Genomic DNA, 13,243 nt, shown 5'->3' with positions numbered 1-13,243 from the left:
AACATTGTCAACCTGAACCTGGGCATAGAATAACTCGCTAAAGGCTGGAACCTCTGTTGTCTTTTGAACTACAACTTGGTATCCCTCTGGAGCGATGGAGCATGCGTTGACATAGACAAGCTCAAGATCTGTTTCAGCAATGAGGGTTTTTGGTTCATCACTCACACTGCCCCTCTCCGAGCGTGAGTGTCCTAGTTTCCCGAAGGCTGGGTCTGGTTAGCACAGGTCTGAGTACGGTTCTGTAAAGGCAGTTGGTTCCGTCTTGGGCAGTTCTTTTTCCAGTGTCCAGGAGAGAAGCATGCCAGACAAAGATTGTTTCTTCTACAGTGTGAAAGAGTCGAGTGAGCCGCATCACCGCATATTTTCCAGGATCTTGGAAAGCGATCAGGGGCTGCATGCTGACCTGAACCTGATGATGCTGGAGTGTGGTGAGCGACCAAACAGTCCAATAACCGTGTCAGAGAGCGTACACCCTCCAAATGCAAAGATTGGTTCAAGACAGGGGTAGAAGCATTCATTGTTGGGTCAGAAGAAAACTGTGGTGTGGGTGGGGCAGATGACGGCAGCAAAGGGACTGACTGCTGCAGAGCCTGCATGCTTGACAGTTGAGCACTGGAAGTTATGTTTGCTTTTTCTGTTGGTCCACATGCATGTTCACCAGCAGCTGCAGATTGGGGGTAACTAGTCACAACCCTTGGCGAGGTGGAGAACTGGCGGTTTCTAGCCCGACTCTCCCGCTGGAACATGGTGATGCGCTCCTGAACCTCACTAGTTGTCCATTCTTCTGCAGATTTAAAACTCAGCCTGTTTGCAAGGACTGGGTCTGGGCAATACTTAATGAACATCATAGACACCTCCCTGCCTGGGTCCACCACACTTCTACCTTGTCTCCGCAGGCATTCATCAGCAACGTCGATGGCCTTGTTCAGCCTGATCCAGTAGTCCATCACACTTTCGGTGGGGAGTGGCTTGGTGTCATAAAAGTCAGCCATGGGCATAGCAGAGTAGGCTAGCTCACCAAAGTGCTGCTTTAATAAGTCGAATATAACAGCAGGTGTTTGAGAGTCGTCAGTCAATGGAAGATTACGTAAAGTCACTGTCACTACATCTCTAGCTTTTCCCAACAACTTAGTTAAAACTTCAGTTTTCTGTTGTTGAACTGGAAATTCTTTCTTAGACAGAAAAAGCTCTACCATCTGAACCCACTCATAAACTGAGCATTTGTCACTCCCATCACCTCTGTATATTGGTGGTTCCTTAACATCAGACTGCATTACAAGTTTGACACCAGACAGGTTCAGCTCAGGATGACTTGGAGCTGTTTGAAAACTGCTGTGGGACTGTGAAGGAGAACTCCCAACATTGTTCTGAATCTGAGCAGCAATAGACTGACCAATCTGATTAGCCAGGTCAGATATTAAAATGCTGAGCTCAGCTCTGTCTGTGTCTTGTGAGTTTGTAACATGTAAGGGGGGGTTTACACGAGTAGAGCTCAACCTCGGCGTTCTTAACGCTCCTACCTGGGGAGTCTCAGTAACATCTTTAAACCATCCCCTCCCAAAACCCACATTCGAATTAACCGCCCCATCAGAAACACATTCATCAACGTCTGGATTATGTGTCGTAAACATGGCGAGAAACCAAAATAAAACAGGACTGAAAAAATATCAGACACTACAGAATTCGAAAAAAAAATGCTCAACTCGACCTAATTAAATCACTAAGTCCAAAATATTAACACTCCAAACCAAACAAACTTGAAAAGCAGTGATGAGATGATCTTCCCGGTGATCGAGATGACGTCGATGCTTCTGGAATCCAAGAGGTCACGGCACCAATGTAACTGGTGGAGTTTTCCGCTCTGCGTTGTGTTCAGGCGAATGAGAGACCACACTTGGATGCCGAGTCAAACTCTTTTAATCTGTACCTGGTTAACAGAAAATACAAATTCAGAATGCTGTCTGGAGTTTCTTCTGTGTGATTTTTTTCCCCCTCAGCCACGGCTCCCAGCAGTCTCAGTGCTCATGCTTATTAGCACCTCCCCCCACAGCATGTAAAGTAATACAAAAAGAACACGATAAAAAGAGAAAACTGCACCGTACCTGGTTAACAGAAAATACAAATTCAGAATGCTGTCTGGAGTTTCTTCTGTGTGATTTTTTTCCCCCTTAAACAATTGAAAAATGAACAAAAAAGAAAGAAAGAAAAGTTAATTTAAACATCAAAGAAAAATGGCGCGAACCTCAACTAGTTCACGCGAAGCAGTGCAGATCTGCTGATATAGAGCAGCCAAAAATAAATAAAAACACAAATTACGTAAAATTGACACCACACGATTCCCAACTTTGTGAGTTATGAGTGTAACACACTAAACTAATAAGGGTGGACACTCGGCGATTCACGTCTTACCTCAGCCACGGCTCCCAGCAGTCTAAGTGCGCATGTTCATTAGCACCTGCTAGCGTGCTCGTGGTGAGTTCAAGTACCCTCAGACAGATGAAATACTCTGGTGCAAATGTATGAAAACGGCAGTTTACCATGGATTTGGTGGAATTACACTAATAAACTTAACACTCGTTACACAAGCACCAGTCTACATAAAAGACCTTTTGCAGCCGTACACTTCCAATATGTCCCTGAGATCAGGTTGTTCAGAGAACTCGGTTAAAAACTAAAGGTGACAGAGCTTTGCTGCAGTGTCCCCATCCCTCTGGAACTCCCTTCCTCTCAGCCTCAGATCTGCAGACTCAGTGTTTTCTTTAAAAACGCAGCTAATAACCTATCTTTTTAAAAGAGCTTTTTCTTCATTTTTTTATTTTCTGTGTTTTACCGTGAAGCACTTTGTGATTTTTATCTTGACAGGTGCTATACAAATAAAGTTTATTATTAACATTACTCAAGCAGATTTGGACTTCCGGTGCCCCCTGCAGGCAGTCAGGGGAACTGCAGCCAGTTGTTTGCACAGATATCACAGGTCATTTACAGGAACACAGGATTCTTTTGATTCTGGATAATATGGAGAGAAAATAGACTCTCTGGATTTTTGCATTTTTTATGTGTACGTTTTTGATACTCAAGTGTATACAAAGTATTGTATAAAATACAAATCAAGAATTGTGCACACACAAACCAAGACAGTCGGGATGTGTCATTTGACGTTTTCCATAGAAAACGTCAAATGAGGTCAAACGTACATGAGGATTGATCAAGAACGCAAAGAAATTTTGAAAATATATCAATTTATTATTATATTTAAAACTGTAAAAGTCACAAACTTACTGTTGTTGTAATTGTAAGCACAAAGTGGGAGCACAAATTTCAACAATTTCACCATTTTTTAACCCATGTGCTATCTTAGATGACCCCCACCCTTCCATTGAGGTGTTCTCCCTACCATGACAAAGGTGGATAAAGGTGGAAAGATTTCATGTAATCCATGGACACCAGTGAAGATCACAAATCATTGAAGAAAAAAGGTTCAGCGCACTGTCTAGTGGGTCCAGATGACCCAACTCCCAACGTTAACGTGCCTAGGATAGCACAAGGGTTAAGCAAATCTTTTCGTGCTTCTCTTTAATCTTCAGATGAATGAAACAGAAAACAGACCAAAAAATAAATAAAACGTGCTTTACCTATAGATCTACTAAAATGCATGCAAACCTATTTAGAAGTAAATTGGAAGAATTCAAAATGAACAAATTATTATGCCTTTTTTAAATGTTTTATAAATTCAGAAATATAAACATGTTGGGATCTAATCATTGGTTATTATTACATATTTTATCAGATGATTGTTTTGTTGGTGTTTTTACTAACTTTAAGTCAAATCTCACTACAAACTTTATTTACTGTTGAATTAGAAATGACATCATTTCCTGATGTAGTATTTAGGATTAGTTTCCATAGGAGCTGCAACAATGTGGATTTATTCATCAGCCGTTAGAAAGGCCTGGCAGAAACGCAGCAGTGAATTTGATATCGCAATTCCACTTTAATTCCAGCCAGTTCTCTTTCCTCATAATCTCTTTTAATCATATAAGCTGTTTTCAGCTGAGCAGTTCTTCCACCATGGAGCCAGGGGGGGGTCATTTTCAAATTCTCAAGCGTGCTCAGAGGGTCGCCGGTTCAAACACACGGCACAGTTTAAGTTATCGTAACATGATTCCACTTCCTCTATTCCTGGAGCAGCAACTGCTGCGATACTTCAGGGTACTCTGCACTTTACTGGACTCATTATCAGCTTGAGGAAGACGCACCTATATGACCTCGGCATTGATGACTGATCTGCAAACCCAGGTGAAAAGTCCTAGCTGATTAATATTTTTATGACTTGATTACTTTTAGCTTTCAGAGTTGGTTGTAGGACCAGATTTTCACTGTCTAGACTCTAAAAACTGCTGCTTTTTGGATTTCATTCCTCTGATTGGCAGTTAATTCCCTGTTAATCTGTGAACTGACCCAGTAAACTATCAGAAACTTATGTCTGCCTCACCAGAGGACCAACTTGAACTTAAATTTTCAGGTAAGTCGCTATGAGACTGACGGTTCCAAACCCGGGACTGACCCTGCGGATCCCCAACTATGAAGACCTTGAGAAGATGGATAAGGAGGAGGCCGGTGACAGGCCCAAGTGGGACAACAAAGCTCAGTACATCCTGACCTGCGTGGGCTTCTGCATCGGCATCGGCAACGTGTGGCGTTTCCCTTACTTGTGTCAAAGTCATGGCGGGGGTGAGTCCAGATGCAGCTCTGGGATGTTGGTTCAGTGGATCTTGGCAGATTTGGTGCAGGGCTGGCCCACACTGACATGAGAAGGGAAAGAAACATTGATTGCATGTAAAGTTGGACTTGTGACAGAGGACTGATGTTTTGGCCCGTTCCCGCTGGTTTTATTGCTGCTCATGGTGACACAGATAAAGGAGAGCTGTTTTGGACGCTGCTCACTCCCTGCTGATGTTTTATCAAGTCTGACTGGATTCTTGGACATGATCAGAAAGAAGTGTTACAGTCTTTGGGCTTTAAATCAGCAGCTTTCAGTCTATAGGAGAAGCTGTGGTCAGAACAGAACACTGTACCGACTAAAAAAAATCCTGGGATTTCTGCAAGTATGGAACAAAAGGAAAATCCCGGCTCTGTAATAAGCAGCTGTGTTCTTGAGAACTTGAATAACGCTGTATTTGCACAGCCTCCAGGTCCAGCCATTAGAATTATTCCATCTTGCGACAGCTCCAGAAACCAGGCAGCTAAATCTCTCAGTGGTTTTGGCGCAGCTGAACCAGCTTCTCTCATTAGAAAATCTCTATTTTTCCCTCTAGAAACTATATTTATATATATGTTTTGTTTTTCCTAAAAGCAAGGTGAGCAGGTCTCAAACAGTGGTGTCACATATATTAGATTAATGCAGTTAGGGGTAAAAAAACTGCCTTTTATTAAAAATTAGCCAGCTTCAAGAGGGAATCCTCTTGACTTTTAAATTCAAGCTGGTTCCAAAAGAAAGCTCAGCGGGGGGAGTTGCAGTTTAACCAGCAACCCCTTTGGGGCTCGGTACACAGGCCGGTTTTAAATGCCAATACTAGAGCTCCAGTGTTAAAGGGTTAAATTTATCAGGAGAAAAGCAAATATTAGGTATTGTTTTTATAGTTAAAATCTAAAAGGTGATCAAGGGATTTTGGGGATGAGTCAATTTTGACAAATAAGAACCACTTTGTAGGCTTCAAGTGGATTTTATGGAGTGTCCATTTGGTCAAAGTCTGTCAGAACGTTTAAAATAAAACCAAATTCAGACTTTTATGGAGGCTTAGAAAAACTGGGTTTGATGGTTTATAACATTGTCTACCTGTGGGAGAATTTAAAGCACAACATGACAACATGGACCAACAGTTTAAGGTAAAGTTTTTTAGGTCAATCGTAAAAAAAAGGAGCCATTCTAACTAACATTGTCATCACGTGTTTGGATCTAGTGATATTCTATCATCTCTGCATAGTTTATGTTGTGGTTCTTCAGTCTTTCATATATTTTCCATGTCCATAACCCCAAAAGGCCTGGTCTGGATCCACTAAAGAAGTCGTTGACAGGTTAACCTGATCCAGGTCTTTGGAGTGCAGATGATTTCAGATCCAATGCTAACGCCATGATGGCTAACTTTCCATCATGCTTCACAGCCAGAGGAGAACAGTTTGGAGCCTGGTCTAGCAGGTGTCTTTCAGTGTTGACTTCAAAATCTGGGACATCTTGTCAGTTTGTGGGGCAGGGGATAAAAATAGGCTGCAATGCTGCACGTATTGGGAACCTAATCAGACTGTTATCTTTAGACTGGGTATTGAGTTCTTAGAGCCTCTTCAAAACAATTTTTTGTTGAGCTCACTGACGTCCTCCTTGGGAAACCTGCTACTGGATGAGGCTGCTGACTTCGTTGGAGGTTATTGGTCAGATGAGATATCTGGGCAGGTGGTAAGTGTCAAAAAACAACCATGTCAGGACAGGATAAAGGTTTTCCCAGCAGAGCATTGCAAAGTACAAACACCCCTAATGTCATCAACACGTTTACATGTTTCTAACCCTAACCCGTGTCAATCAGCCACTACGTACATTTTGCTCATTTTCCACAAATAAAATTTCAGTCTTTCGTGAAAAATGCAATGTGTTTATCACAATGCAAGTGTTTCTTGCATTTATTATTCGTCGATGTGCACAGATGTCCTCTTAGGGTTTCGGCCGACGGGTTTTACGTGAATTCGGTTAAAAGCTGTTCAATTTTTTTTTGCTGGTCGAGAATAACGCAGTTTACGCATCTTTTACGTAGTTTACACTCAATTATTACGTAAATCTTATGCAATAGAGATGCATATGCAAATGTGTGGCTTTCCAAGACTATTCAACGTCTGTGTAAGCATTTCTTTTCGTACATGTACCACCGAAGCATAACTTTTTATTGCATATACGGCGCACATGTTATGTTAAATTTACATAAGAGACGCCTAAACCTTGGCTGATGGTCTATGTGTTCTTTGTGTGGTTTATATGCAGTTTTTCTCTGGTTTTAACGTGTTTCCTTCGTGATACATTTGTAAAAAGTTTAGGTAAAGATCCCAACTTTTATCACTTCTTCCACGTATATTCAGGTATGACCAATTTTCATCCATGCAATATGTGCAAAATGTACATAGTGGTTGTGTGACACGGCCTTTAGGTTGATAGGGTTTTCAGGTGTACAGCTCAGAAATGAAACATGTGCTGTTAAAAGGATTCTAAGAAAGAAAGCTAAGGCCTACTTGTTTTTCTGCAGCATGTTGGCTTGTTTTGCAACTAATCAAAGCACCTTTTCCAGGAGCCTTTTTGATTCCCTACTTGATCCTGCTGGTCCTGGAAGGACTGCCTCTCCTGCTGATGGAGTTTGCCATTGGGCAGCGTCTGAGAAAAGGCAGCGTGGGGGTGTGGAGAGCCATCAGTCCATATCTGACTGGTGTCGGTGCGTAACACACACCATGGAGGGCAAAGGTTAAAAAGACCTCATCACTGTTTTAGGCACTCAGTTGCAAATAACATCTGTTTTATAAAGTAATGATATTACAATCCTTAATAAGAGAATATCTTGGTCTCAGGCATTGCCTCCATGCTGGTCTCGTTCCTCATTGGACTGTACTACAACACCTTGATGGCCTGGATTATGTGGTACCTTTTTAACTCCTTTCAAGACCCTTTGCCATGGACACAGTGTCCCCTGACTGAAAACAGCACAGGTTTTTTCAAAATAAACACAGATGCAATTTCTCCTCCAAATTCCACTAGTAACCTCTGACTGTTTTGTGTCCCGTCAGAATATGTACCCGAATGTCAAAGGAGCTCTACGGTGGATTATTACTTTTACAGAGAGACACTGAATATCTCCACCTCCATAGCCGACTCTGGAGGTATCCAATGGCAGATGGTGGTTTGCCTCTTTGCTGCCTGGACTGTCCTGTGCATCAGCTTCATACGTGGGATAAACACATCCGGAAAGGTTGGCTGAAAATGATGGATTACCCCACTCACCTCGGCTAATGTCATTTCAAACTTTTTCTGTGTTTTTTTACATTAGGCTGTCTACGTCACAGCCATCCTGCCCTACATTGTGCTGGCCATTTTTCTGATCAGAGGACTGACTCTTAAAGGCTCCTTTAATGGAATACTGTACCTCTTCACTCCAGATGTGCGTTTCAAACTAACATCACAAGTTTGTGCCAAAATACTGAGCTGCAGAAAACTTCATTATAGGTCTTATTCTTGCAGGTCAACGAGTTGATGAAACCAACAACTTGGCTGGATGCAGGAGCCCAAGTCTTTTATGCTTTCAGCTTGGCATGGGGGGGCCTAATCTCCTTCTCAAGCTACAACCCTGTTCAGTAAGAGACCAACAGTTGTCCTGATGTCTACTGCAATGACGAACTTACCAGAATTGCAAATGTGATGCGAGTTAAATAACAGTTCAGAGCATTCCGAAGCATTGACATGGTTGGGACCAATTAGTTATATAGGCTAGAGACGCTACACCAGCCTGGTAACATTGTTCAATGTATGTGAAGATTGATACCATATTGGAAAGGGCAGTGAACAATGACACGTAGTTAAGCAGATACACTGAAGGACCATAAAAGGCTTCATTTTGGTCCCATTTTAAGAATAAAAAAACCCTGGTCATGACAAAAAACAGACCCAGGCTGTGGTATTGATGTATTTGTACAAGGTGGAACAGATGAACGACATTTCAAACTTTTTTCAAATAAATTAATATGTCATTATTTATGAAACGCAGCACATACCTGATCCTTGGTTGGGATTAATTCTACACACATACTAAGATTTACACAAATTGTTAGCAACTCTAGCTGTATAACTCTTAGTTTGGACAACCCAGGGGGATATAAACGAATGTTAAGCCGATTTCCGATTTCACGTCAACACAATTTCACAGACTTTTTTCAGTTAATCAGGGAAAGCGGGAAAACTGCACCAAACCTGCGTTTGGTTTGGTTTTATTTGACATGCACACAGTACTATCAGAAGTAAACCAAAGACGGAAACAGAAAGGCTGCTTTAACATGTTTAGTCCTACTATGGGAGCCAGCAGAAGGTCTGTCTTTGAGCCTGTCAGAGTGTGAGGGGATTTTTAAAGGATCAGTGTACCAAAGTGATGAAGATACTTGAACACAAACATATGCAGCTATTCTGTGACTTTGTTAGATTTGTGCTCTGGGCTGCTTTCTTTCCCTACTTAAGGAGCAATATGTTTAACCTCAACAGTCATTTTCTCCTTTTATTTCCCATTACTTCTTTGGTCCCCCGCCTGAAGTAGAAAACCTAAGAAAATAGATTTGTATGCAGATCAAACAAGGACCAAATTTGCTTGTGTAATAATGTTCCACTCTGTGAGAACATGGAGTTGATAGAGAATCCAAAAAAAGGGAGTCTCTGGTTAAAGTCAGATCTCGGACACAAACAGTACCGTACACAGATCCAGCTTTGGTCAGTGAAAGTTTAGTGTGAATCAAAGTTTAGATGGTGCTTTATGATTAACAAACACTGGATTGTGTGATTTGGCATTTGTAGCAGCTGAACACGTGTGTTGAAGAGTCTAAGTCGCCTCAGAAACTGTTGTGGTCTCAGTTATCTACTGTTTGTCTCTCAAAGCAACAACTGTATGCAAGATGCCGTGATCCTGTCGGCTGTAACCGGTCTCACTTCCATCTATGCTGCCACGGTAACCTACTCCATTATCGGCTTCAGAGCCACTCAGAATTATGACAACTGTGTCAATGAGTGAGTATATGTACTATGTCTTGGATAAGATTGTTGTACCTGTCTGTATTGAAATCCTGTTTATATACATTATGTGTTTCCTCAGAAACATCATGGCTTTGACAAACACCTTTGATCTTCCTGAGATGAGCATAAACTCAAGCAACTATGACGAAGCCTTAAGTCAACTGAACAGCTCCTACCCTGATGCTTTTCTTGGATTAGGCATCCAGACCTGTGACCTGCAGAAACTGCTTAGTGAGGTAACTGCTTTGCTGTGCATTTGTCTGATGACATGTGTCATCGAGGTTTTCCTTCACCATCTGCGCTGCATTTGTTTTTTAGGGAGTGGAGGGAACAGGTCTGGCGTTCATTGTTTTCACTGAGGCCATCACCAAGATGCCCGGCTCTCCCGCCTGGTCTGTACTTTTTTTCTTCATGCTTTTCTGTCTGGGACTCTCAACTCTGTTTGGCAACATCGAGGGAGTGGTGGCACCTTTGACAGACCTGAATGTGTTACCCAAAAATTGGCCTCAAGAAGTACTGACAGGTATTTTTTGATCCATCAAGATAGCACCTTCAAACGGTTTGAGTCCATTTTCATTTTTTTTATTTTTCATTCTTTGATTTAGGGGCAACCTGCGTGGTTTCCTTCATCATCAGCCTCCTGTTTGCACAGCATTCAGGAATCTACTGGGTTACTCTCTTTGACAACTTTGCTGGATCTATTCCACTGCTGACCATTGGGTTGTTTGAGATGATAGCTGTCGTTTACATCTATGGCATAGACAGGTAAGTACTTATGGCTGATCAAACATTTAATTATTATAGATTATACAAATTGTAGATCTATAAACAAAGCTCTGAATTCCTTCCCTACCTTTATGGCTTCTCCCTACCCCAACATTTATCCCTCCAGGCAGAGGGTTATGGAAGAATGGTGTCTTCAAATCCGGACGTTACTACCACTCAAAAAGTCGCCGGTACATCTACGTTAGTGCATAGCTGGAAAATACGAAACAACATCAATTTTCATAACTTTAAAAAGTCGGGCAAAAACAAAAAGATAAATTTAAAAGTAAACTTCTGTGCTTCAGAGAACACCCATGTGAAAAAAAAGTGTTCCTCCTCCGTGGCACAGTGTGACAGGAAACACCCTACCAGTGGAGGGATACCCTACGTCTTACCCTTAAAAAAATACGTTTGGACACCACTACAGCTCCAAGTGTCCCTGCAGTTGAAGCAATAGGGAGGAGTGAGGGGTAGGCAATGAATTCGGATTTGGCCATACTCTTCTCAAAAAGCAGTGAATGCTTCATTTGACCGACATATGAAGTATTTAAACCACAACAGCGGAAGCTTAAACTTTGACCGATGTAGTTCCAACAACATGTTGAGTAAAACCCTTTTTCTAACTTCCGCACAGACCATCCGGGGTGTACTGCCCCTTTGCCCATCATAGCTGGGATAGGCTCCAGCATCTCTGACCTTGAAAGAAATGGAGTGGGTTTAGAAATTGGATGGATACTCAATTCTGTCTTTCATGACTATGAATGTTTACAGCACAAAGATCAAAATAGCCAGCACATTTATGTTTGACCTTGTCTGTTATTTGGCATTGGTTTTATAGTCATTGCATTAAATCAGAAGTACACATGCAAATATCTGAGTTTCTCTAAAATGTTTAATTAATTTGAGTTGACTAACTTTTGGAACATGCTTAAAAATACAGCCTTTAAATGTTCCTTTTTTCTGCTGATAACCCAAGTCAGAACTTTTCATAGCAATAAAACATTTTTTTCTCTGGCAGATTCAATGAAGACATTGAGTTCATGATCGGACATAAACCGTCCCTTTACTGGCAGATTTCCTGGAGATTCATCAGTCCAATCATACTTCTGGTCATCCTAGTGTTTTACCTGGTCACTCAAACTCAACAAGAACTTACCTATTTGGTCTGGGACCCCAGCTCCGTAAGTCCATGACACCAGCTCCTGTTCCTGCACATTTATGGAACATAAATGATAATTCATGAATCTGAATTAAAAACTGTGTTGGTGATGCTCTCTGATTCACAGGCGGAGTTTCCAGGTCTGACTTCTGTACCGTACCCTTCGTGGATCAGCTCCATCATATTTCTTTTGGCTGGAGTCCCGAGTCTCATCGTGCCCATGTATGCATTATGTAGGCTGGTTTTTGTTTATTTGAAGAGGAAGAGAAAATCCAGCGACAAAACTGTCCAAATTTCATGAGCTACTCTGAAAACAGTAACACACACCTTTGTTTCTTATTATGGATGAGCAAAATAACCTTTATTGATATGTCCACTGCTTATTTTTAAACAAGTTCCTCCAAGAGGATTGGATTTGAATCAGTAAGCTGTACCTATCTGTGCTGATGTTTGGTGATGTTTTAAGGTCTTCTGTAACAAAAATTCCCCTTTGCTACAGAAAAAAGAAGAATGATGTGGTTTTTAATCAATATTTTATATCAAGATGTGTTTATGGATGAAAAATGAACTTTTTCTAGACTAGGCAGATTTGATTTCTCATGTAAAAATAGAATCCAAATAAATGTGCTTTTGCTGTATGTTTTGCTGTCCTGCATTCTTTCTTCCTGACAAATGTATGGTCAAACTCACAGCTCCCACTGCATATGCAAAAGTTACTCTATAGTTATAGATAGTTTATAAAGATTAAAAGTAAGTTTAACACATGCAGGATGTGAGATAACAAACAGGCCAGGAGAGGGAGAGCTTGCATAGATATACAAAAAAAAAAAAAAAAACAAGTCCAAGGTCCAGTATATATCAGAAACCTGATCTAGATCTACATCTAGATCTAGACCTGATCAGGTTATGTTAGATTAAAAAAAAAAGCCTTTATGGAATCATAAAGATATGTATGATAAAAATACACAGAACATTTTCTCATTAGTCAATTTTAGAACGTTTTCAGGATAAAAGTACAAACTATAACTTGACAGGTTATGAAATCTGTCTGTAGAAATCTGTAATATTTATTTCTCAAACTAAAATTCCTTTTAACAAGCTGACATTAGAGTACCGGTATGTGTGAAAGCTGCACCGCTTTTTCTTTCCTTTTCATTGGAGCTGGGTCCTGGCCAGCGTGAACCGTGTTCTTTTTTTTAGGATTTCTAACAAACTATTTCCATTAGCAGCTGCATTGTTTTGACTGTTTTCTTCTTTTGATGCCAACAAAACAAGCTGGGCTGCAGTGGAATGTTCTGTCCAGTTATTTCTTTAAAACCAGCTTCTCTCCTCCACACTCATATCCGCTCAGCTACGTGGCTTCTACTTTATATTTTCCAAACTGCTGAGCTTAGGTTGTACTTGAGCCATGTGAGATGTTTGGCAAAGAAAAAGTAAGTCAAAAATTGGTCATTTAACCTGGAAGCTCATTTCAAAATGTACCTGCAGAGTCCTCTACAATACAGAGGCCAGTATAT

General features: G+C 41.1%; 1 protein-coding gene across 3 annotated transcripts; it reads left to right on the top strand.

The window, feature by feature from the left end:
* Window positions 1–4,054: 4,054 nt before the first annotated feature.
* Window positions 4,055–12,364, top strand: LOC101169218 (sodium-dependent neutral amino acid transporter B(0)AT1). 3 transcript variants are annotated; one of them, XM_011481355.4, is made up of 13 exons: window positions 4,055–4,296; window positions 4,496–4,731; window positions 7,329–7,469; window positions 7,603–7,740; window positions 7,819–8,000; window positions 8,079–8,189; window positions 8,270–8,382; window positions 9,668–9,796; window positions 9,882–10,038; window positions 10,121–10,325; window positions 10,408–10,567; window positions 11,586–11,748; window positions 11,854–12,364. In XM_011481355.4, exons 2-13 carry the CDS (start codon window positions 4,533–4,535, stop codon window positions 12,025–12,027), a joined length of 1,872 nt encoding a protein of 623 aa, XP_011479657.1. In that variant the 5' UTR covers window positions 4,055–4,296; window positions 4,496–4,532; the 3' UTR covers window positions 12,028–12,364. The 3 variants fall into 3 exon arrangements, with proteins under 3 accessions (XP_011479657.1, XP_004074450.1, XP_078810667.1); XM_004074402.5 differs by having other exon boundaries at window positions 4,139–4,296; window positions 4,523–4,731; XM_078954541.1 differs by lacking the exon at window positions 4,055–4,296 and having other exon boundaries at window positions 4,408–4,731.
* The last annotated feature ends 879 nt before the right edge of the window (window positions 12,365–13,243 follow it).

This window comes from Oryzias latipes, chromosome 11, assembly GCF_053564925.1.
Source record: "Oryzias latipes strain Hd-rR chromosome 11, Olatipes_Hd-rR_3.1".
In the NCBI taxonomy this organism is placed as follows: Eukaryota; Metazoa; Chordata; class Actinopteri; order Beloniformes; family Adrianichthyidae; genus Oryzias; species Oryzias latipes.
This window is presented reverse-complemented; position numbering and strand designations above follow the sequence as displayed.

Excerpts from the sequence above, each read along its gene's own strand:
- LOC101169218 (XM_011481355.4), top strand. The coding sequence starts at position 4,533 with ATGAGACTGACGGTTCCAAACCCGGGACTGACCCTGCGGATCCCCAAC. Across the intron at positions 9,797-9,881 it reads TATGACAACTGTGTCAATGA|AAACATCATGGCTTTGACAA; the intron begins GTGAGTATATGT and ends GTGTTTCCTCAG. Across the intron at positions 10,568-11,585 it reads TACATCTATGGCATAGACAG|ATTCAATGAAGACATTGAGT; the intron begins GTAAGTACTTAT and ends TTTCTCTGGCAG.